Raw genomic sequence first — 22,458 nt, forward strand, 5'->3', positions numbered from 1 at the left:
TAAATTAATTATATAACTTTAAATTATATTAACATCGTAGCACAATATTGAAAAAATACTTTTTAACGTTAGTATGTTCATTAAATGTCCATAATGCGAAATATTAGAAAATATTTATTTAATTTAACATCGAAGAATAAAACGAAACAAAGAACACAATTGGACAGAATTTTCAACAACTTTCAGTGATTTTGCGCAATGCTTGCGACCTTTTTGCTAACATATAAAAACAAACCATTTATATATGGATGTGTATATGTTAAAAAATAATAGAAATATGCGAAATTTAACTGTTCAAGTTTTGCAAAGAGCGACTTATTTGGCTTGAGAGCAAAAGCTCACAAAATGATCTTTCATCTAAAAAAGTATATGGTGTTTCGAATAAATAGGGGACCCAACTATAACTATATTCAACAAATAAGGGATTATATTAACGCATCAAATAAAAATATTTTCAAACTATAAGGGTGCTGTGGAACGTTTACACTCTTGCATTTCTAGAATTCGTTAAAATTAAAAAATAAAAAAATTATTAAAAACAAGTAAAGAAAGGCTAAGTTTGGATGCAATCGAAAATTTTATACTTTCGCAATTTATTGAAGAAAACATACAAATTTACCCATAAATTCGGCATAAAGTTTAATAGCATAACAAAAATCGTAATTCCTGAACCGATTTCATTCATTCTTACCAGCAAAGTACACTATATCCAAGACATATTAACCAATACATACATGCGGAATAGAGCCCACCGTATTTTTGAAAACCCTTAATTAGGTATATGAGAGCTAGAACAGAGACACACTATTAGAGGAAAACAATTTCCTCTGAATTACATTAAATTATCTGAGCAATTACCCATATTTTAGGTTAATATTTACCCTTATAGTCCGTTTTCGACAAATTTTTCGCAAGTGAAGCCAGAGATAATATGCACTGTTTGTGTACAGTTTTATTCCGCTATCTTCATTAGTTCCTTATGTATATATTATAAAGTGAAGGAATAAGATGGAGTTCAAAATTATGTTATAAAGAAAGTAGTCGTGGTTGTGAACCGACTTCGCCCATTTTATCCGTGTTATCAGTGTGTCAAGAAAATATTATATACCGAATTTCATTCAAATCGGTCGAGTAGTTCCTGAGTTATGGTTTTTGACCCATAAGTAGGCGATGCCACGCCCATTTTCCATTTTGTAAAAAAATCTGAGTGCAGCTTCCTTTTGCTATTTCTTCTGTAAAATTGAGTGTTTCTGGTGTTTTTTGTTAGTGAGTTAACCCACTTTTAGTAATTTTCAAACTGACCTTTGTATGGGAGGTGAGCGTGGTTGTTATCCGATTTCAACTATTTTCATGGTGTGTGGTGGGGTACGTAAGAGAACCGACTGCAGAAAGTTTGGTTTATATAGTTTTATTGGTTTGCGAGTTATATACATATAACAGATTTGTGGGGGGGCACGCCCAATTTCCCCAAAGAATTACACCCAAATATGCCCCTTCCTATTGCGATCCTTTATTCCAAATTTTACTTTTACCACTTCATTTATGGCTTAGTTATGACACTTTATGTGTTTTTGGTTTTCGCCATTTTATGGGCGTGGTAACGGTCCGATTTCGCCCATTTTCGAAAGCAACCCTCTCATGGTCCCAAGGAGTATTTGTGCCAAGATATCCTAATTTTTACTCAAGTTACAGCTTGCACAGACGGACAGACAGACAGACGGACAGACGGACGGATGGACCGACGGACAGGCATCCGGATTTCAAATCTACTCGTCACCCTTATCACTTTGGTATATATAACCCTATATCTAACTCTTTTAGTTATCGGTGTTACAAACAACCGTTATGTGAACAAAACTATAATACTCTCTTAGCAACTTTTGTTGCGAGAGTATAAAAATATATGAATCTTTTAAAATGTGTTGCATATGGATATATTTTCGTTATTCTGGTATCCTATTCACTTACTTCACATCACTTACTAAACAATTTAGTTTGTATTACAGATATTTACGTATATTGCGATATAAACTCTACCAAAGGGACGAAATAGATTTCTATTAAATATCACACACATATAAATATCACCTGTATTAGTTGTATAAAGTCAACCGGAAATCCATCCATCAAATCCTAAATCCATATAAAGAATGTATAGTAGGTAAGAGTAGCTCTGAGAACATGTTTCCTACAATTTCGTTAGGGTAACTCACTATTTGAACGATACAGTTAGAACATTCATGAGCCGATTTAGCAAATTACGTCATCTAACTGTAGTATATTTTAGCCTTAATTTTGCTAAGATATCCATCGAAAGTTTATCTACTTCAGAGGCATGTACGAGTATATAAACATAATAAATTTGAATTTTGATCATTAAAAATTCCTGTAACACTGTAAAATAACCGAACACAGTCGCATATGAATATAGTACATATAGCCACCACCAGACCAATGTCAAGACTTATTCGAGATGAGATCCACATGAAAGTTACGTTTGTCATAAAACGTTGCTAGCAAGTGGCAATGCAGAAATTTATTCTACCACTGTTAAGCCTGAAGTGCTGAACACAAAGACGACGACACGACACGCTTTGAAGCCAGCGTCTTGAACATTTTGAAGACGGCAGCGATATATCAAAAAACAATTTCATTGTTGCCGTACTAAAATCATTCACTTCAATAAAATTAACATATTTAATTTCAAGTGAAACTATTTGTGCAAAAAATGTAAAAATTGTCGATTTATTTGTTTTAAATAATCGATTGTTATTATAAATGATATATCTAAGCTATTTTAAGTTTCTGCTGGCAAAATAACGTTATATTTGTGATAACTTTTAATAATTTTACATTTCCAATATTAGTGGCTACTCTACGTCTGCCCATTGTCGTCGCCTAAATTAGAAACATTTTTAATTTAGCGACAATGACAACTACATGCCTGTTGTCGCGTAGTCATGCTGTTGTCTAATAATCTGTGCTCATAAGAACGCGTGTATTTTAATATTTGACAGATGTCGCTCGTCGCTTGTAGTCTGCTATGTGTTCAGCACTTGATAGTGACAGTGAAGAAACGCTTATTCATATACATATGTATTTGGGTAGTGGTAAGTTTCTGTGCCGTTTTATATAAAAATATTTGTAATGTTCAATTGTTCTGGTATATGTCGTATACTAATACATTTAAGTACATATACAATTCAGACTAGATAAGATAACTACATATTGAATAAAATAAAATAATTTTTTAAAAATAAAGTTATATAAACATAAAAATCTACGGAAATAAGATTTTTACCCCAGCCCAAATTTTGAAAATGTTTGAAACTTTCGAATAGATTCGGAAGGTTTTCTCGTATGTGAATATGAACCGAATACATAGTTGCCCATGGAAAAAGCATGTAAACATGGCCTGGACTTATTTATTTATATACGTGGAGATGGCGAAAGCTAAACTAAAGTTCTGAAGTTGTGTTTTATGGAAAATATGTGTTATATATACTATGTTGGCCACTCTCTGTTGGTAGCAGCGCTGTGCGCAAACTCTGTGATACATGCACTGGCGTAGAAAGGGTTGTCGCGGTTGAGCGTTGGTCCACTCCTTATGGGGCTTAATGCCAGAACATGTCTTAAGATGGCTTCATCCGTTACATTGGTTACACCTAACCGACGTGGAATTTGGAATTTAGCGCAGACGCAACATAAATGTTACTTCAAACCCGGGTGTCAATCCTCGAATCAAAAGGATATTGAACAACCCTGCTGCACAGTGCAGGTTTAAACCGAAAGGACAACCCTTGACCGGATGAAATATGGGCCAATTCCGGTACCAGAAAACGGGCTGTTATAAATTGGTCGTCCGGTCATAAAGTACGCCACTCCAATATGGCTAAGTGCAGGTGAAAGTTTCAGCCTTGACAGAATGCCTCACTTCGAACAACCACATGATGTCTACAGTCACCAATTATATTATAAATTTCTGCAATACGTCGACGGCATACAGCACTATTCCGACATTAACCCCATACGTCTAACAGCTTGTTTTCTAGGACTTAATTCATACTTACCACTTCAAACATGATATAGATAACATCTGCAACATAAGTGACTGTGAACGGTCAGCGAACATCTCAGAATTAGTGGCAATGTATGTAATTTTAATTTTTTACATATCGGCGGATCGTATTCTAACATTTATCCGAAAGGTTCACTTAAAGAACAAAATTATTGAACACCTGGCCTTAATTCATATACATACAGAGGTAGTCAAAATTATTTACACATCGGACGTTTTTTTACATGTTTCACACAAAAAGCTTTCGCTTGTGGTTGTCGCAGGGTGCTATGTTGTTGTAAACCTTGATATATTGCCGAGCGAATGAAGTCAGTTTGGTTAGAATAGCTAGAAATATGGCGGAGAAATAAGCAAATGAACTGAAGACTCGCAATAGTCAAAAGTATTTACACACATTTTTTTTTGCGTCAAAAGTATTTAGACACGGCGATTTAACCTTTATCCTTGGACTTGGTTTGAGCAAAAGTAGTAATTGGATTCTATTGCATTCTTAACAACCTAACTCGGCCTTAAAATATAAAAGTTAGTAAATAAAATATCGAAAACAAAGGAATTATCGATTATAACTAGATTGGAGACTGTTACTAAGTTTAAGACTCGGGTTTCGGCTTCGGAGTTAGTTAAAATTTATAGAAATTGATGAAATACTGTTTATAATGTTATTAAAAAGGACACGAAATATTGCAAGGACAATTTAAAGATAATTGGGCGGAAACCTGTGATAACTCAAAGAGAATGCAGAAGATTAGTAGGAACTGTTATACAAAATCTCACAATTAGTCCTCTTAATATTGCAGCATCATCGAATCAGCATATTGCATGAACAGCCAATGATGCTACACTGCTCAGGACATTTAAAAATATTAACAGAAATACATACGATGTGCATAAAGTTGACCACTTCCGAAACCAAAAAAGCTTAATTTCCGAAATCAAAAAAGCGATATGCTTCTCATTTGCCATTGATTGCATCCTAAAGCCTGTCGTGGGCAGATAAGGCTAAATTTTAGTTCCAGGGCTTCTTTAGTAAACGCTTTATGCATTTACCACGTGAAAAGAAGAATAATGAATAGAATTTTGGAAATTTCCCTTACTTCTGTTTTGAAGATTTGGTACTAATTTAGGGAACCGAAATCATCCGGATATATAGGAATTCACATGACCATGCCATTCTAGGGGTCCGTCGGCCTTTTCCACCTATTGACTGCATTTTACAACAGGATAATGCTCCATTTCATGAAGGATCTTTACCTACAAAACATTTAAGTGAAGCAAATTAAGTTGACCTCCGCCCAGCCCTGACCAAAACTTTAGTCAAAATGTTTGGTCTTTCATTAAATATCACAGGACAATTGATATAATAACCGAAAACGCCGAGATTACCGACATTTGGTCTAAATTAACAGTTAACTTAGCGCACAAATGGGTTGAATCAATTCGGACCATATAGCAGGCTGTTATTGATACCAATTATGAATTAATCGCCTTAGAATAGGAACTTATACTGAACATTAAAATTTTAAAGTTATCATTAAATAGGAACAGGTTCATTAATAGTTCAAGTTGTGTGTAAATACTTTTGACGCAAAAAAAATGTGTGTAAATACTTTTGACTATTGCGAGTCTTCAGTTCATTTGCTTATTTCTCCGCCATATTTCTAGCTATTCTTGTCAAACCGACTTCATTCGCTCGGGAATAGATCAAGGTTTACAACAACATAGCATTTTGTTACCCTGCGACAACAACAACAAGCGAAAGCTTTTTGTGTGAAACATGTAAAAAAACGTCCGATGTGTAAATAATTTTGACTACCTCTGTATATGGTTTTTTTCGCAAATTATTGTCATTCTGTCTGCAAAAAGCTATGTTTATTTGTAATTCTAACACTATATAGGAATTAAATATTTTACAGTACGTTAAATATATTTTCAGAATACTGATAGAGAAAAACAAATACAGTAGAATCCGGATATAACGACCTTCAAGGGACCGGCGATATTATGTCGTACTAACCGGATGACGTATAAAACGAATATTTACATATGTGTGTAATTATATATCATAAGTGCGAAAGTTTGATTTTCCTATTTAGGTAAATAAAACATGTTGTAGGAATCAGTTACATAAGTTTATTTTAATTATTCTTATATGCACACAAATAAGTAGTACATACCAAATTACAACCATAGGTACGTAATGTACTGTAATACTGTCACTAACGTAGGAAATCTGTTATTTGGCTTTGTTTTCGACAGACTTTTGTTCGGTAGTCAGAACTTCGGACAGCATTGTGGGTTCGTGACATCATTGTTTTGATATGGTCATCATCAAAGTTAGTCTGAACAAATACATTAAGCGTTTCCGCAGCCTTCAGAGCTTCCGATACACTCAAGGTTGGATAAAACTCTGGTTCGTCATCATCAGCGTCGCTATCTCTGCTATTCGCGCCGTCGGCGATGATATTATCCACAATGTTTTCATCAGACGGCTCTTCACAAGTGGCGACAGCATCATCGACACGCGCGTATTATTCAAAGTCCTCGTTTGTTATGGGTAACTGATGCTTATCAATAGCCTTCGCACAAATGCTCAGCGGCACGTCGTATTCCCCGGTCGCGCTGAAGCTTAAACCACTGTAACAATGCCTTATCCAACTGCTCATGAGTAAAAGTTCTTACACGTTTGCATTTCAAAACATTGGCATTAAATAGCGGCTCGATCTTGTAATTATTCATCTTTATTGTGGATATTGTAGAATGAGATACGCCATGATGAAAACATTGTGGATAAATTCCTTTGCGAGGGTCGCGTTTGATTCACCAGCTTCTAATCTGTGTAATATTGCACTCCTTTCTTCAATTGTAAAACACTTTCTCTTCACAGAACTCATTTTATGGCGCTTTATGAACTTGTCATAACAGGTGACAAACACTAACTGTGATTTACGCACGCCAATAAGGAGATTTGAATTGAAGCGCGTCGTTTTAAACGAACGAATTATCGTAAAAAATGTCGCTATAAACGATTTGTCGCTCAAACCGGAGTCGCACTAAACGGTTACATTTTCTCAGTATGTAACTATTAAACCGAACTTGAGTAAATAATATCGACGCTAAAAACGGTTAGTCGTTATAAGCGACTTCGTTATAAATGAATTCTACTGTATGTATAAAATATAATTTATAAAACTATTAATTTTATTTCAACTGCTGATATAGTAAATTCAAACAATATCCTATAAGTTATATATATAAAATATATTTTACAACTTTGTATTTATAAGGCATATTTGCGGGATATTTACAGAAAGAATTTTTGCGATTCTCACATAGATAAGCTTAATTATCCGTCGTAATATTCAGCACTTCTAAAAACAATCCCATTGGTGTTGAAGGATTAAAGCTTTCCATTGTATTTACAACCTTGTTTTTAATATTTCTCAACCGTAATGAAGCATGTATGAAGGTCACTAGTATTAAAAAATAAAAAAATATAACATTTTAGATATTTAATTGTTAGATTGATTTTTGATTGAAATATGAGAATGCCTGCCATACATACATTTTAAAAATTAAATGAAACTATACACTTTAGTCGATAAATAAATTATACTTACACGATATGGGGAAAAGTAGAGCAAAGGTTGACAATAAAATTGCATTCAACCAGTGCAATATAAGATAACCACATAACAATACACCGGCTAAAAAGTACCATTTTTGCTTTTGGTTTTGTTGGGCAATATTTGACCAATTGGCAAAAAGCTTCAATTTTGAATTTGGTTTCTTTAAGAAAAAACGAAACAGTACCGCAACTATTAGTGTTTGTACCGTCAGTCCCCAAAAAATTTTCTGCGGGTTTAATACAATCATCAAACTATAAATTCCCAAAAATAGGAGGAAATAATTTGTTTGGTAATATAGCAAATTTTTTACTACTCGATTGCCCCACTTCTCCACATCTTTTAGATTTGGTATTTGAAAACGAGCAGAACCCAATATGAAGTCATCTAAACTTCGTAAAGGAGCCAGCTCTATACACTGTCCGGCTAATGCGTCACTTATACCAGCACTTGAAGACATTTCTATTAGTCGTAGATGACGAATACAATATTTTAATTATGAACTAATTACAGTTAAAATGTTTAATAATATTCTGAAACCAGACAAATATTCCCTTAAATCCCTGTTTATTACGCAGTTAGATTCGTTTAGGAAGAGAAAAATATTATTTATTCTGGGCCCACTACGGCATAAAAAAAAATTTTTTTTGTGAATAGTTTTAGTGCAGAAGTTTCAAAGTGGCCAGATTGGCAAATGGGAAATGATTATTTCAAACATAATAGCGCATCTCGACAGGCAAAATATTATTGCATGCTAACTGTGAAATCTATTGTCATTGTCTGTGGTTACATGTAGCATTTGTTATCTTAATATAATCATTTGCTAAAGCAGTGAATACACTTGCAGACTTGTATGCATACCGGGTCGCAAGTCAGTTCACTGTACACTTATGCGACAAGTTGTTCATACATTATTTCGTTGCAATCTTTGAAGTGAGCGGACGTTATGGCATCGGGTGATGCTTATTGTGGGGCTGCTTGTAATTTCGGGATGCGTTGAAAATGAAAAGCAAAAAAACGAAAGCAACGCTTTTGGTGCGAACATATTTGTAAAGATTTTACTGAATTCTCTCCTGTAGGAGTTCCATAAGCCTTTAAGGGTTGTTTTATTTAAATTGTTATTGAAAAATTTCGAAAACTCAGCCGTTGGTACTTCATCTCTGATCATGTGTACAAAAAAGGCTCTTGCCGTGGACATTATAACTCATTATTAAAATCAAAAAACCAAAAATATTTCGACAGTAAATGGATAAATCTAGTTAATGATCGAAGGAAACAAATTATATTAAAATTTAAATTTTTTACAGATTTTTAACAAAAAAAAATTAAATAATAAATAATAATAAATAAATTTTAGAAATATCGTGTCGCGCCATGATGCGTACACAACCTTCCACTGCAAAAATGAAGCAAGAATGAGATCGGCCCGCGTATCACACAATACACTTTGCTACCCGTCGCAACGACGAGCAGAAAAATTGAAATATTTCAATTTTGTGCATACTTGCAGGCAGACCTAAAATTTGGTGTACAGACCAGGCTTTACACGATGCGACGGTATGCCATACATGACAAGTAGTACAGACAAGTCTGCAAGTGTATTTATTGCCATACATGACATGTAGTACAGACAAGTCTGCAAGTGTATTTATCGCTTAAATGGCGTCGAGTAAGCTCGTCGAGCTGTTGAACCGCTTAATGCCGAAAATCATGTGCAGAATTCTGCATGCAAAAAAAAAAATTGTACTGATTTCTCAGTTCGGATTCTGCATCTCAATGCAGATCTGCATGGCATGTGAAATTTGAATTTCAATTTTCAAATTCAAATAATTAATTTTTGAGCAATGTCCGGCAGCATTGTGAATTGCGCTGAGCTAATCATTGAAAATAAACAAATTTATTGGCCCAAAATAGCACTCAGATATTTGCTTGCAAATTTACTATTTCCGTTTCTTTACTCTCCTTCTTTGTAAAAGTAACTCGTCAATGGCACTTTTCCTCTTTCTTAAAACCAGCAGATATTATCAGTAGAGCAACAATCGTATTCAAACCGAAGATATGCTTTTCAAAATTTACTGCACATGTATTTTAGCTCGAAAAAAGTGTGCAGATCTGCATGTAGAATATCTGCACATGTATTTTCGGCATAAGTTGAAACGAAAACTGATCTATCACAATTCCAAAGTGAAAGTTCCTTATACCCCTGACAGACGGCAGCGTTAACTCGGAATAACTGCTTTAATCGGGGTTAATTCGAGAGTTATCTCAGTTAACTCCGTTTACTAACTCCCATTTAGTTGCCAACATTGTTAAACATGGCCGCTTTTTATCTATTGTGAATGAAAATATGCAATACTGTCAGATGTTTTTTAATTAAATGTAAACAAAAACATATGCATGCTAGTTTTTTCGGGTAAACTTTAGTATACTATCCCAGGGGGATAAAGTGGGCATGGTTGGAAAGAGGATGTTCTCCACATTAAGAATATGTATATATATAGCTGCAGCACTTAAAGTTGGAAAAAGTGCAACTTTTATATTGAATTTTCACAATATATACTGAATATTTTATTAATATTATGCACTTATTTTACTCTTACACTGCACCACATTGTTTATGTATATTTATTTTATAAAAATTATCACGAAAATAGCTGTAAATTAATATTTAACATTTTACACAAATCTCTTAATTTTAACAATAACAAAAAGGGTTGCAGCTTGACAAGTAATAAGTGTTGCCATATCAGATATTTTGCAAACGAATGAGAAGAACCAAAATAATTAAATACCCAAAATGCAGAAAAGAAATGCCCTCTAAAAAGATTGTATAAAAATAATATAAAGAAAGTTTATGATGTTCACTCTATATACTGTAAGTATATTTTATTGCCTCAATAAGTTTAACAAACGGATCTTCGTGCTTATTTGCTATTGTTTTCCTCCACATATATTCTATTATTAAATTTGCAAAATCTTCCGGATTGTTGTAATTATCCTTTATAAAAAATCGTTTGATGACCCGCCACTGGGACTCAATGCGCTGCGTATGTGTTCCATCATCGGCAACAAAAGGATTGTCCCGATCGCTGTGATTTACACGGCGGTGCTCATACCCGTGACTTGCCAAGCAGTCGTACGCCTTCCAGCAGTCGGTACATATTATTGCACCTTCTGCGACATGTTTTTGAATCAGAGGTATGAGCACCTCTGAAGACCGTACGTTGTCCGGAGATACTTCTAACCTTAAATCGTCGCTACCGTCCTCTACCATTCCCAATACCCAGTGGCCTTCAACTCTCCCTCCTAAAAAAGAAATAAAAAATAAGTGATTATGTAACGTAAACAATAATATATTTGTTATTACCTTTGTTGTATTTTCGTTTACCGAATTTACTTTCATCGATTTAAACTTTTTTGCCAGGGCTGCCAATTTTTCCCATTGCTACCTGCTGTTCGATTTGGTACAATACCACCGCTTCGCGGCAGTAATTGTACCAGTCGCATATGGTGGAGCTCGATAAAATTGGCTCCCTGATCATGCTGTTTTTCCGTACTTCGGCTTGTGACCAATGCGAGGCGCAGGCGTACATTAAATAGAATACCTGAGGTAATGGAATCTTAGCATTTTCAAACCAAGTACCCTTCGCTCTGGGCACTGCTCGCGTACGGCAAGTACCCTTCCGACATCGAAAAATTCCGACTGCACTATTTCCGGCTACCGATACCGCCATAGCAGTCTTGTGCACACGGCACAACTTCCTATTCGGAATCAATCCATGCTCCTCAGCAAAAGTAATACATTTTTCAAGGGTGTCAAATGTGTGGAATATCTTTCGGATCTTTTGTGGAATATCGACATCATTTTGACCTCCGACGCAGTCAACACATTACTTTTTCTAACACCTCGGCTAGTCGATGGCTCGTTACAATCTATTTAAAAGACTTTCGTAACATTTTAAACAAAATAAATTCTATAATAACATACCTGCTGAACTACCACTCATTTAAAAAAAAAGATAGCGTTAAGGAATTTATATAAAACAATTTGGAAATCACTTGGAAATATTCACGAATATTCACTTAGAAAAACTCACGTATGATCACTTGTAAAAGCACAATTTGAATTGAAAAGTATGGAAAAAGAGTAAAACGGACAGAAAAAGAACGGTACTTTGAATCAATAGTAGTTGTAAAAAAATCCGTTATAGACTATGAAGTGTTGAGGAGACTGATATACCCTCTTTGACATTATTTATTTTTGGGTTAGAACTTTTTTCTGCATCCGGCCGCTCTTCAAAAAAATAACCCTGGTCGAGCTAACACCGCGAGTTATCAAAAAGGGGGTAATAAAAGTTCTTTCGTGTCGTACTACTTTCCGCATTGGCGGCCTTCGGCCGCGCTTAAAAAAATAACCCTGGTCGAGCCAACACCGGGAGTTATCAAAGAGGGGGTAATTAAAAGTTCTTTCGTGTCGAACTACTTTCCGCATTGGCGGCCTTCGGCCGCGCTTCAAAAAAATAACCCTGGTCGAACCAACACCGGGAGTTATCAAAGAAAAGGTAATACCGAAAGATTTTGCATTAGTCATAACATCATTATGGTTTATGTATTTGAAGTATAATCCTTCTTTTTTCTGTTTATTTATATTCTTTTAATTGTTGCAAAATATCTCATGTGGCAACACTGATTACTTGTCAACCTGCAACGCTTTTTGTTATTATTGAAACGAAGATTTGTGTAAAATCTTAAATATTTATTTACAGCTATTTTCGTAATAATTTTTATAAAATAAATATACATAAACAATGTGGTGAAGTGTAAGAGTAAAATAAGTGCATAATATTAATAAAATATTCAGTATATATTGTGAAAATTCAATATAAAAGTTGCACTTTTTTAAACTTTAAGTGCCAATATCTCGAAAACTATAAGTCAGCTGCAGCGATATATGTATATATTCTTAATCTGGAGAACATCATCTTTCCAACGATACCCATTTTATTACCCAAAGCCTGGGATAGTATACTAAAGCCGACCCGTTTTTTCTAAAATGGAAGTAATAATAATAACGTATAAAGTCTCTTTCCAATGTAAGTCAACAAATTAATCTTTTCTTGGAGAATTGTCAGTGCTATTATTAATATTAGCCATCTTAGATTTTAAACGGCAACACCACAGTTTCAGTAAATACAGAAGAAATCTTTTGGCTTGTTTTATATTAATTTTCATCATTTTACACACCACTGACGCCTACTTGGGTTGTGTGCAACGCTCTTTTTTGCTACAATTGTGCTAATTAGGGTGTTGTGATAGCATTTAATCTTCACAAAAATTTTACAGCCCTATTCTGAAAAAACCTCATAACTGAGTTGAGAGGAAAAATTTGTGAGGTTTCTTGTGACGTATATTTTGTGAGTCTATTCTGGCTCAAACCTCATAAAAAAAAGCTTAAAAAAGTCACCAATTGAGGTGAAAAGCATTTTGCTGTCAAACAGTTGTTTCAAAATAAATAAATTCAAAATAAATACAAATTGATGTAAAATTTGTAAACAAATGAAATTTCGTATTTACAGTCGAAAGTTAAAAAACAAAAGAATTATAAAACAAGTAAGAAAGATATGGTTTTTGACCCATAAGTGGGCGGAACCACGCTCATTTAAAATTTTGTATACCATTTTGAGAGCAGCTTTTCTGTACCATCTTTACAATGAAATTTAAGGTTTCTGGTGGTTTTCCTTACTGAACTTACTGCATTTTTAGTAATTTTCAATATAACTTTTGTATGGTAGGTGGGCGTGGTTATGACCCGATTTCCTTCATTTTTGGACGGTATAAGGTAGTACCTAAAAGAAACGACTCTAGAAAGTTTCCTTGATATAGCTTAATTAGTTTGCGAGATATGTACAAAAAACTAAGTAGTGGGAGGGGCCACGCCCAATTCCCCAAAAAAATTACATCCAAATATGCCCCTTCCTAGAACAATCCTTTGTACCAAATTTTCGGTTATCGCCATTTTGTGGGTGTGGCAGTGGTCCGATTACGCACATTTTCGAACTTAACCTTCTTATGGTGCCAAGAAATACGTCTTCCAAGTTTCATCAAGATATCTCAATTTTTACTCAAGTTACAGCTTGCACGGACGGACGGACAGACGTCCGGATTTGAACTTTTTTCGTAACCCTGATCATTTTGATATATATAACCCTATATCTAATTCGTTTAGTTTTGGACTTGCAACCAACCGTTATGTAGACAAAACTATAATACTCTCGTAGCAACTTTGTTGCGAGAGTATAAAGATAACCTGGGTGTAAATCATCGTCTATAGAGGCTGTGCGTCAGTGTCCTTTGCTTTACAAAAATAATGCGTCCTTATCGCTTCGTAGATGTGGTTGGCAGCAAATCGCTCAACAAATGAAAATGCAATTTACGTCCATATTGCTCCAGATTCGGTTAAACACTTTAATTATTCGATAACTGAACTTTTATAGAATTGTTTTCAAAGAACAATTCCTCTATGCTCGTTATAGCACGCAAATATTTACACATTTGTTTACAAATATTGCTAAAAACCAAAACAAACACAAATATTTGAGAAAATTGTGAGCATTTGAGCTTTTGAATTTTCTCCAGCATAAGGTAATCATCACAAAATCCAAAAACCTCACAATAGTGAGTGTGGTGATTTTTGTGAGGGCATGAGAATAGGACTGTTAAAGTCCGATGAACAGGCTTAAATAACTACTAAATAAAATAAATGTTTTCATTATTATTGGAATTATTTTAAATTATTTCGGATATTTATTAAATTTTATGGTGGTATTAAATGTTATTTACTGATAAATTGGTTATATTTATAATAACCCGCCCAACCGACGCGTGGGGCGCATTCCGCAAACGAGCGGAATTTGCCGAGTCATGAAAGGCAAGAGTTTTTAAGCGTCGAGATCTCAAACTGGGACATTAAACTTGATATCAGACAAAAGGAAAGAGCTACAAACAGAACCATTCAGAAGTTTTACTAGAAATATTATACCTAGCATTTCCCTACGACTAGTGAGTGTAGATAGATTTATAAGTTTTAAACGACTAGTATACGGAGGAGTTGCATAGCTCTGGCAAAGATTCTATTGTAAACAGTATAATTCATGTTAATTTTTTAGAATAAAGTTAATTTTAAAATTGACACTGTTGTATTTCACCAATTCGGCCTTGTAAATCACAAAATATGCTACACATTCAATATTTATCTCGCGATCTGGATTTCAAAATATTTAAATATTTTGTGATATGGGTCGTGATCCATCAATATTGCATGCTAAACGTTCAATATATATCGCGATACAGGAAATATCACGATAAATTCTGAACGTGTAGCAGGCGCCTAAGAGATGAGTTGAAAAGCTTGGTTAAAGGTAGATAAATAAATTTTGCACAATTTTTAAGGAAGCATGAGGGAATCACATCGGGGCCATATTTAAACGAACTTTTTAATGTATCTAGACGGTTTAAGACATCTAATTCAGAAATGATTGGTGCATTAATAGCGGTACTCGGACAAGGCACATTCGTAGGGGAGTTAGTTAGTTAATTAGACTTAAAGAATTCAGCAAACATATTAGAAATAGTATAATTGTCCACATGACATGGTTGAATTATATATATCGATATAATTGAAAGCGATTTCCCTCGGAGAAATTCATTTGCATATTTTTATCGTTATATTTATAATGAATATTTTAAAATGCACAATTGTTTGCTGTCTTTAACACTACATTAAATAATTTTTTTTTGCATATAATATGGCACACATTGACGTTAAAAGCTTCTATATGTGAAATACAGCATAAATACGTAATTTCGCGTTATTTAAGACATATATAATCATAGTATATACAGTAGAAAACTTTAATCGTGGGGAATTCTCGGTGGTAAGATAACCGCCATCTTGGAAAAACGCAGTGCTGTATATATTGAGTACATCATTTTAGTAAAACTTTAGTCATAAAAAAGCAAATATTATGTATATAGCTGTCTTATATAAAGCGAAATTATTTATTTATACTATATTTCAATTATAGAAGATTTTAACTTCAATGTGTGGCATATTATTGCCAAAAAATATTGAATGTAGATGAGATATTTCATAAGTGGTGAGAATAAAATACAGCTCTCATACAAGTTCTTCTCTGTGGTACGTTATTTTTGGCCACATTTTTTTAAACTTAACTGGCACAAAATTAGCAAAAAATCCATTTTTGCTCGTTTTTACTTAAATTATTACAAACAATTATATTTAAAATACTTTGAATTGCAAAGCTTGGAAGTACACAAAAGTTTTATAAGCTTGAAATGATACGTGGTTGCCTCCTTATTAAACATTTTTAAAACAAAATATGTCATGATCCTATTGATTAGGCATTTCAAACCATCGGGTCGAAGGTCATTTAATACTAATATAAGTTTTTTATGAAATTTACAAAAAGCTCAACAGCTTTTACTAAGTTTGACAAATTCTACACTTTTTATTTTGTAAACGACGTCTTCAGAGATCTACCCCTTCTCGAATAATGTTAAAGACAGCAAACGGTTGTGCATTTTAAAATATTCATTATACATATAACAATATACATATCAAAATGAATTTCTCTGAAGGAAATCGTTTTCAATTATATCAATTTCCATACAATGTCTAATAGATTGCTGACTATCTATGGAAGACATTGCCAATACTTGAAAAGTTTGCCAAGAACTATCTTGAACCAGACAAACATACTCTTTCAAGGTTATTTAGTGAAAATTATTCAAATTGTTTAATTGTAATATTAAATTTTTGAAAATTTGAAAGCGCCAAATACAGTGTCACCAACCCAAGGATGTATTTATTTTAATACATTATTTAAAAATTAGTTGAATCGCGTTATACACTTGTACATAAAATATAACTAACTTATGAATAAATAACACTTAATACCACCATACAATTTAATAAATATCCGAAATAATTTAAAATAATTCCAATAATAATGAAAAAATGTATTTTATTTAATAATTATTTAAGTATTGTTCATCGGACTTTAAAAGTTTTGTGAAGATTAAATGCTAGCACAACACCCTAATTACCACAATTGTAGCAAAAAAAAGCGTAGCACACAACCCAAGTACGCCTCGGTGGTGTGTTTAAATATGTAAATTAATGTAAACAAAAACAGGTTTTCTACTGTATATACTGAATATATAATATTTGCTGTGGTTTTTTCCAAGATGGCGGCTATTTTACCACCGAGAATTCCCCACGAAAAGGTTTTTTACTGTATGTACTGTAACCACAGTGGCGTATACAATGAGTACCGAATTCAGTTAAATATTTAACATAAAATAGCAAAATATATTGACTATATTGTCTAATATAACCCGAAATAATGTATTTATATTATAGTTCACTTAAAGATGTTTTATACGCGTTATTAAACAGGCTTTAAAATTTTTGTGATGATTTAATACAAATTAGTACCCACCATAGAAAAAATGCACACAACCCAAGTACGATTCTGTGGTGAGAAAATAATATAAATAAACAAACCATAGGTTACTTCAATTATCACTATTTTGTAATACGTGAATAGAACTTTTATTGTTAATCAAGAAAAATAACAAAGATGAATTGCAATAAATAAATAAGCATCTATTGTTATACGATAAGCGAGAAAGTTAAACTCTATTATCCGAAATAATCCCGATATGCTTCCATTGCATATTTTTCCGCGAGTTACCTCTAAGATTGGTCGTCGTGCTGTTTTTCCGGAACTTACGGGCACAAAATATGGAATCAGTTTAAAATTTAGTACATTATGTAGCGCAACCAAGATATTTCAACAATGTGGATCTGACGCATCGAATGTGAGAATTTGTGATCAACGTATACAGTTACAACAACAATACTTAATTAATGCCCGTGCTATCAGAGCTAGCTCCAGTGTATCATCTCAGAGTAATGTTACGACACCAATTGATCTTTCTAATACCGCGTCTGGACCTCAAACACGATTAGGTTATAAACCAGAAACTGTCAGCGACTTCGAATTACTGTACAAATTGACACAGGATAAATTTAAATGTAAATATATTGTGTAATGTATTATAATATAAAGAAAGTTATTCCGGTGCTTATTAAGAAATAGTTTTCCTAATTGTTAATGTAAAAATATAATTTATAATATTAATAATTCAGTTTATAAAATATTTAAACTAATTTCTTCGATATTTAATATTTTTATATAGTAAAAAACAAGTCCAACTCTTTTATTTGAGTTTTTCACAGCTTTGAAATTCTTTGTCGAATTTTAGGTAAATTGCTCATCGCGTTGAAAGAAGTCAATACAAATAAACAAAAAACAAATGCAAATTATATTCCGCGAGCAATGTCCATTGACAAACAGAATTCAGAAGTTATCGACCGCGAAAAACGAGAGACATATTTTATATAAAACATATCGCTCATTTGCATGAATAGTTTAATAACTAAAAAAACAAGATTTTTGAGTTGAATATGCAGAAAATTTCATTCTGTATTCAACTTGTTATGTTTCATTATTTTTTTACCACAATAACGGCACATCTCAGTTGTGCCAGAATTGGTCATATTTTTTTAAATAAATAACGACATATTTTGTGTTACAACACATACCTTCATAGGGTTAAGTTGGTTTTATTTTCAGAAAGAACTACATATTTTGTGTTAGAACGATATTTGTGAAAAGGGAATTACATTTTTCATGTTACATAATGACATATTTAATTTATGACAACGAAATTGATTTATATTATACAAATAAAGACATAATTCAAATGACCCCTTTTGTTTATGCCTACGAAAAAGCGTCCGTACACTCTTTTTAGTCCACTTATTCTCAACATTTTATTTAATATACTACACGCCACTAGTTTATTCAATAAACTTATGGCATTTTTCTATATTTGCTAAATAAGAGACAATTGAAAACTTTAAACCGCTCTCTTGAAAAATACACTTTTTTGAGTTGTGACACTATTCGTGTAAATGAGCGATATGCTCGCAATTGTAACATTACAATATATAAGATATAAATATGTCTTTTTGAATTACTTTATATTATTAGAATATAAATTGCTTTATCGAACAATTATTAAACAATAAGTATCGATGTTCACTTTTTTTATTTATATAGATGCTATGTGTGTATTAAATCTATTTTATATCTTTTGAATTTGTATATATTAATTAAAGCTAAGAAACTGCCGAAGGATGTTAATCGTTGTGGTGTATTTGCTAATAATGAGCTAGATTTGGAGGAAGTTGATGTATATGGTTTCGATTATGACTATACGCTCGCGTGCTATAAGCCATGCCTTCACGATTTACTATACAATTTGGGTCGCGATAGATTGATTAAAAAATTCAAGGCATGTGCCCCATTTCACTTTTTTGAGGATGTATGTGTGTGTAAATGAAATATTATTATTTCAGTATCCTGAGAATATTTCAAAATTGGAGTACATTCCACAGTTTGCAGTACGTGGACTTCATTATGATATAGAAAAGGGTCTGCTCCTAAAATTAGACTCGTTCCTTCAAATACAGCTTGGATCGGTTTACCGCGGACTCACAAAAATCCCTGACGGAGAAGTGCTAAAGCTGTATAAAAATCGAATTTTACCCATCGCATATGTAGAGGGCCAATCAAAAAATTACCAGGTAACTTAATCTAAAAATTAAAATTCTATAAACATATAAATCATATTTTTGTTTTATATGATTTAAGCCCAATGCCAAAGCGAAAATGGTTCAGCTAGCAGACTTATTCTCTGTTCCTGAAATGTGTCTTTTATGTAATGTAGCCGAGTATTTTGAAAGAAATCATATCGACTACAACCCCGAAATTCTGTTTCATGACATAAAATCATCAGTGCAATCATGCCATCCGATTATGCACGAAATCGTTATGAAAAATGTAGGAGAATATATTGAGAAAAACTGTCGATTACCTGAATATTTTAAAAAGTTGGCAAATGCAGGAAAAAAACTATTTCTTGTAACAAATAGTCCATTTTCTTTTGTGTAAGAATTCATAGTATATTTCAATTCATTATTTAATTTATTTTTGTGAAACAGAAATCGTGGAATGACTTTATTGGCCGGTGACAAATGGCGCGAATATTTTGACGTTATAATAGTTCAAGCGCGAAAACCTAAATTTTTTACAGATGATTCACGTCCAATCCGATTATATGACGAAACAACAAATTCACATGTTTGGGATCGGGTTTCAAAATTGGAAAAGGGAAAAATATATTATGAGGTAAAATGGAGATTATTAAATATTTAATTCATCAGTTTCAGTTTCGGTTTTAGGGAACTGTAAAACAACTACAAGATTTAACAGGTTGGCGTGGTCATAATGTACTATATTTTGGTGATCATCCCTATAGCGATTTAGCTGATGTGACATTAGAGCATGGCTGGAGGACTGGTGCAATTATAAATGAACTCACGGTATACACTTTTTACCATTTTTTGAACCATCGTTGTCGCTGACATTTTTCAATATTCATTTTAAATAGCATGAGATTGAAACTCTTAACAATGTGAATTTCAAAAAAAATGCAAATTGGCTGCAGATGTTAACCCAACTCATTGAAGAAATTCAAGACTACGAATGTGAACCTGCACAAATTTGCTTAGAAAAATGGCAAGCGGAGCGCGATATGCTTAGGTACGCTAATTATGATATTTTACATTACTTGACAAAAAAATTGAGTTTATATTTCAGGAATCAAACTAAAATGGTTTTCAACGAACAGTTTGGTAGTGTCTTTCGAACTTATCACAATCCAACGTATTTTTCACGACGTCTTTTTCGTTTTGCTGACATTTACACCAGTGACATTACAAACTTGGCAAACTATTCTGTATCTCACACTTTTTATCCTCGGCGCGGTGTAATGCCACATGAGTACATTTCGTATTTTATGTAAAAGGTGACAGTCGTTTATACAAGGGGGATTAAATCAGTTTAAGTCTATCTGTTTATTTAGACTTGCACTAGCATTTTTTCACCCAAATCTTGTTAAAACTCGAAATGCTAGTCCTTAGAGAGAGATGCGGATGCTCTCATTATTACGTGTCATATGTCCGTACCACATTTTCAACTAATTAATAACCACAGTAGTTCCTATAAATCGAAAAAAGAGATTATTAATTAATTCAAAATATTTTGTAATTTTTTATTATTAAGTTAACTTGCTCGAATTTAATTATATTAAGAAATATTATCCCTATTAATCGAAAAAAGAGATTATTAATTAATTCAAAATATTTAATATTTTTTTATTATTAAGTTAACTTGCTCGAATTTAATTATATTAAAAAATATTATGCCCGTAATCGGCAATTTGAAAGGGTAGAAATTGTGGGATATGATATAAACATGATGGATCGATACAATCTAAAACTTCCGGGAATGCTCGTTTTTAGCAAAATTATATTAATGAACCGTTTTGTTCAACTACAGTCTTTGATGTTCATTAATATTGAAAACTATCTAGTTAACTATAAACTATGGAAATTCTTGGTTGTGCTAATCCAAAGTTAAAGCCATTTCCGCAGTAGATGTTGATAACTCACTTCAAGAAGGAATCGGATAACTTCAATCTGGGAGGTACAGATTGTGTAAAATCAATTCGTTAATATTTAACATCAATTCAAGTCAGTCGAGTGGTAAACTGAAAATAAGTATATTTCCAATGATGTTTAGGTAATTGTCTATTAATTATATTATTGGTATATTATTTAAATGATTGTTAATGCTATTATTGTTAACTCTATCAAGCTTATAATAATGATAATACTACTTTATTATTTTAAATATAATTAGGACGTCAAGAATTCCTGAAAATTTCTCATTGCAGTTAAAATTACTAAAATACAAGAGATAAATGCTAATTGTAGCATTTTTTCACCTAGTCAGTTCAATAAAATTGTTATAATGGATTGTTAATATAATTATAAATGTAATTGCGTTAGAAACCGCGTGTTCGTGTTATTCGTGTGAATAAAAACGTACACCCATATCATGTATCTATAATAGCCTGAGTCCAGTCGCCTTCAGGCTACCGTAGCCCGAAAAATACATTAAGAGAGGCTACTGGCGAATATGACAGGCTACTAATCGCCAGTCGCCATATTTTTTGCATATTATCTATTACTATCAACCCTCATTATAGTATCCAAATATGTCAAAAGCACGCTACTGATGAAGAAAGTTTATTCATTATAGATTGTAGTTTTGAGTAAAGCAGTATATATAATGAGATGGCGAATAAATTGTAAATACAAATAAAAAATGAATTTACATTAATATATAATTGAATGAGTTGCTTTTTAAATATTATTTAAAATAAATGCAAAATATTCCGGAGGTACGATGGAATGTCTTTGAAGTCAAAAGTCAAAAAGTTTGAAAGTTAAAAATTAATATACAACAAGTAAGGAAAGGCTAAGCTCGGGTGCAACCGAATATTTTATACTCTCGTTATTTATTGAAGATATTTTATTAAGATAACATACAATTCGACCCATACATTCGGCATAAAGTTTAATAGAATAACGAAGATCGCCATATATAGTAAGTGAGGGCTAAGGTAATTCATGAACTGATTCACTCATTTTCACCAGCAAGGTACACTAAGACAAGACTATACGCTCACTTAATTTTT

At 32.9% G+C, this 22,458-nt stretch overlaps 2 protein-coding genes, 1 long non-coding RNA gene and 1 pseudogene across 4 annotated transcripts; 2 read left to right on the top strand and 2 right to left on the bottom strand.

The window, feature by feature from the left end:
- Positions 1 to 244: 244 nt before the first annotated feature.
- LOC128923090 (uncharacterized) lies at positions 245 to 7,517 on the top strand. The gene is made up of 2 exons (XR_008472163.1): positions 245 to 3,110; positions 6,012 to 7,517. It is a non-coding gene; the product is annotated as an uncharacterized LOC128923090 (long non-coding RNA).
- Positions 7,318 to 8,239, bottom strand: LOC105219280 (PRA1 family protein 3). Its single transcript, XM_011195304.3, has 2 exons — positions 7,696 to 8,239; positions 7,318 to 7,548 (listed from the first exon to the last, which is right to left on the bottom strand). Exons 1-2 carry the CDS (start codon positions 8,159 to 8,161, stop codon positions 7,418 to 7,420), a joined length of 597 nt encoding a protein of 198 aa, XP_011193606.1. The 5' UTR covers positions 8,162 to 8,239; the 3' UTR covers positions 7,318 to 7,417.
- LOC114804888 (uncharacterized) lies at positions 8,173 to 11,588 on the bottom strand (annotated as a pseudogene).
- A 5,424-nt stretch (positions 11,589 to 17,012) lies between these two features.
- On the top strand, positions 17,013 to 22,160 carry LOC105219281 (5'-nucleotidase domain-containing protein 3). Of its 2 annotated transcripts, none has more exons than XM_054235517.1 (8): positions 17,013 to 17,260; positions 18,971 to 19,146; positions 19,211 to 19,438; positions 19,506 to 19,801; positions 19,856 to 20,042; positions 20,096 to 20,236; positions 20,305 to 20,456; positions 20,514 to 22,160. In XM_054235517.1, exons 1-8 carry the CDS (start codon positions 17,233 to 17,235, stop codon positions 20,716 to 20,718), a joined length of 1,413 nt encoding a protein of 470 aa, XP_054091492.1. In that variant the 5' UTR covers positions 17,013 to 17,232; the 3' UTR covers positions 20,719 to 22,160. The 2 variants fall into 2 exon arrangements, with proteins under 2 accessions (XP_054091492.1, XP_011193607.1); XM_011195305.3 differs by lacking the exon at positions 17,013 to 17,260 and adding an exon at positions 17,274 to 17,821.
- The last annotated feature ends 298 nt before the right edge of the window (positions 22,161 to 22,458 follow it).

The sequence above is a fragment of the Zeugodacus cucurbitae genome, chromosome X (assembly GCF_028554725.1).
Source record: "Zeugodacus cucurbitae isolate PBARC_wt_2022May chromosome X, idZeuCucr1.2, whole genome shotgun sequence".
NCBI lineage: Eukaryota > Metazoa > Arthropoda > Insecta > Diptera > Tephritidae > Zeugodacus > Zeugodacus cucurbitae.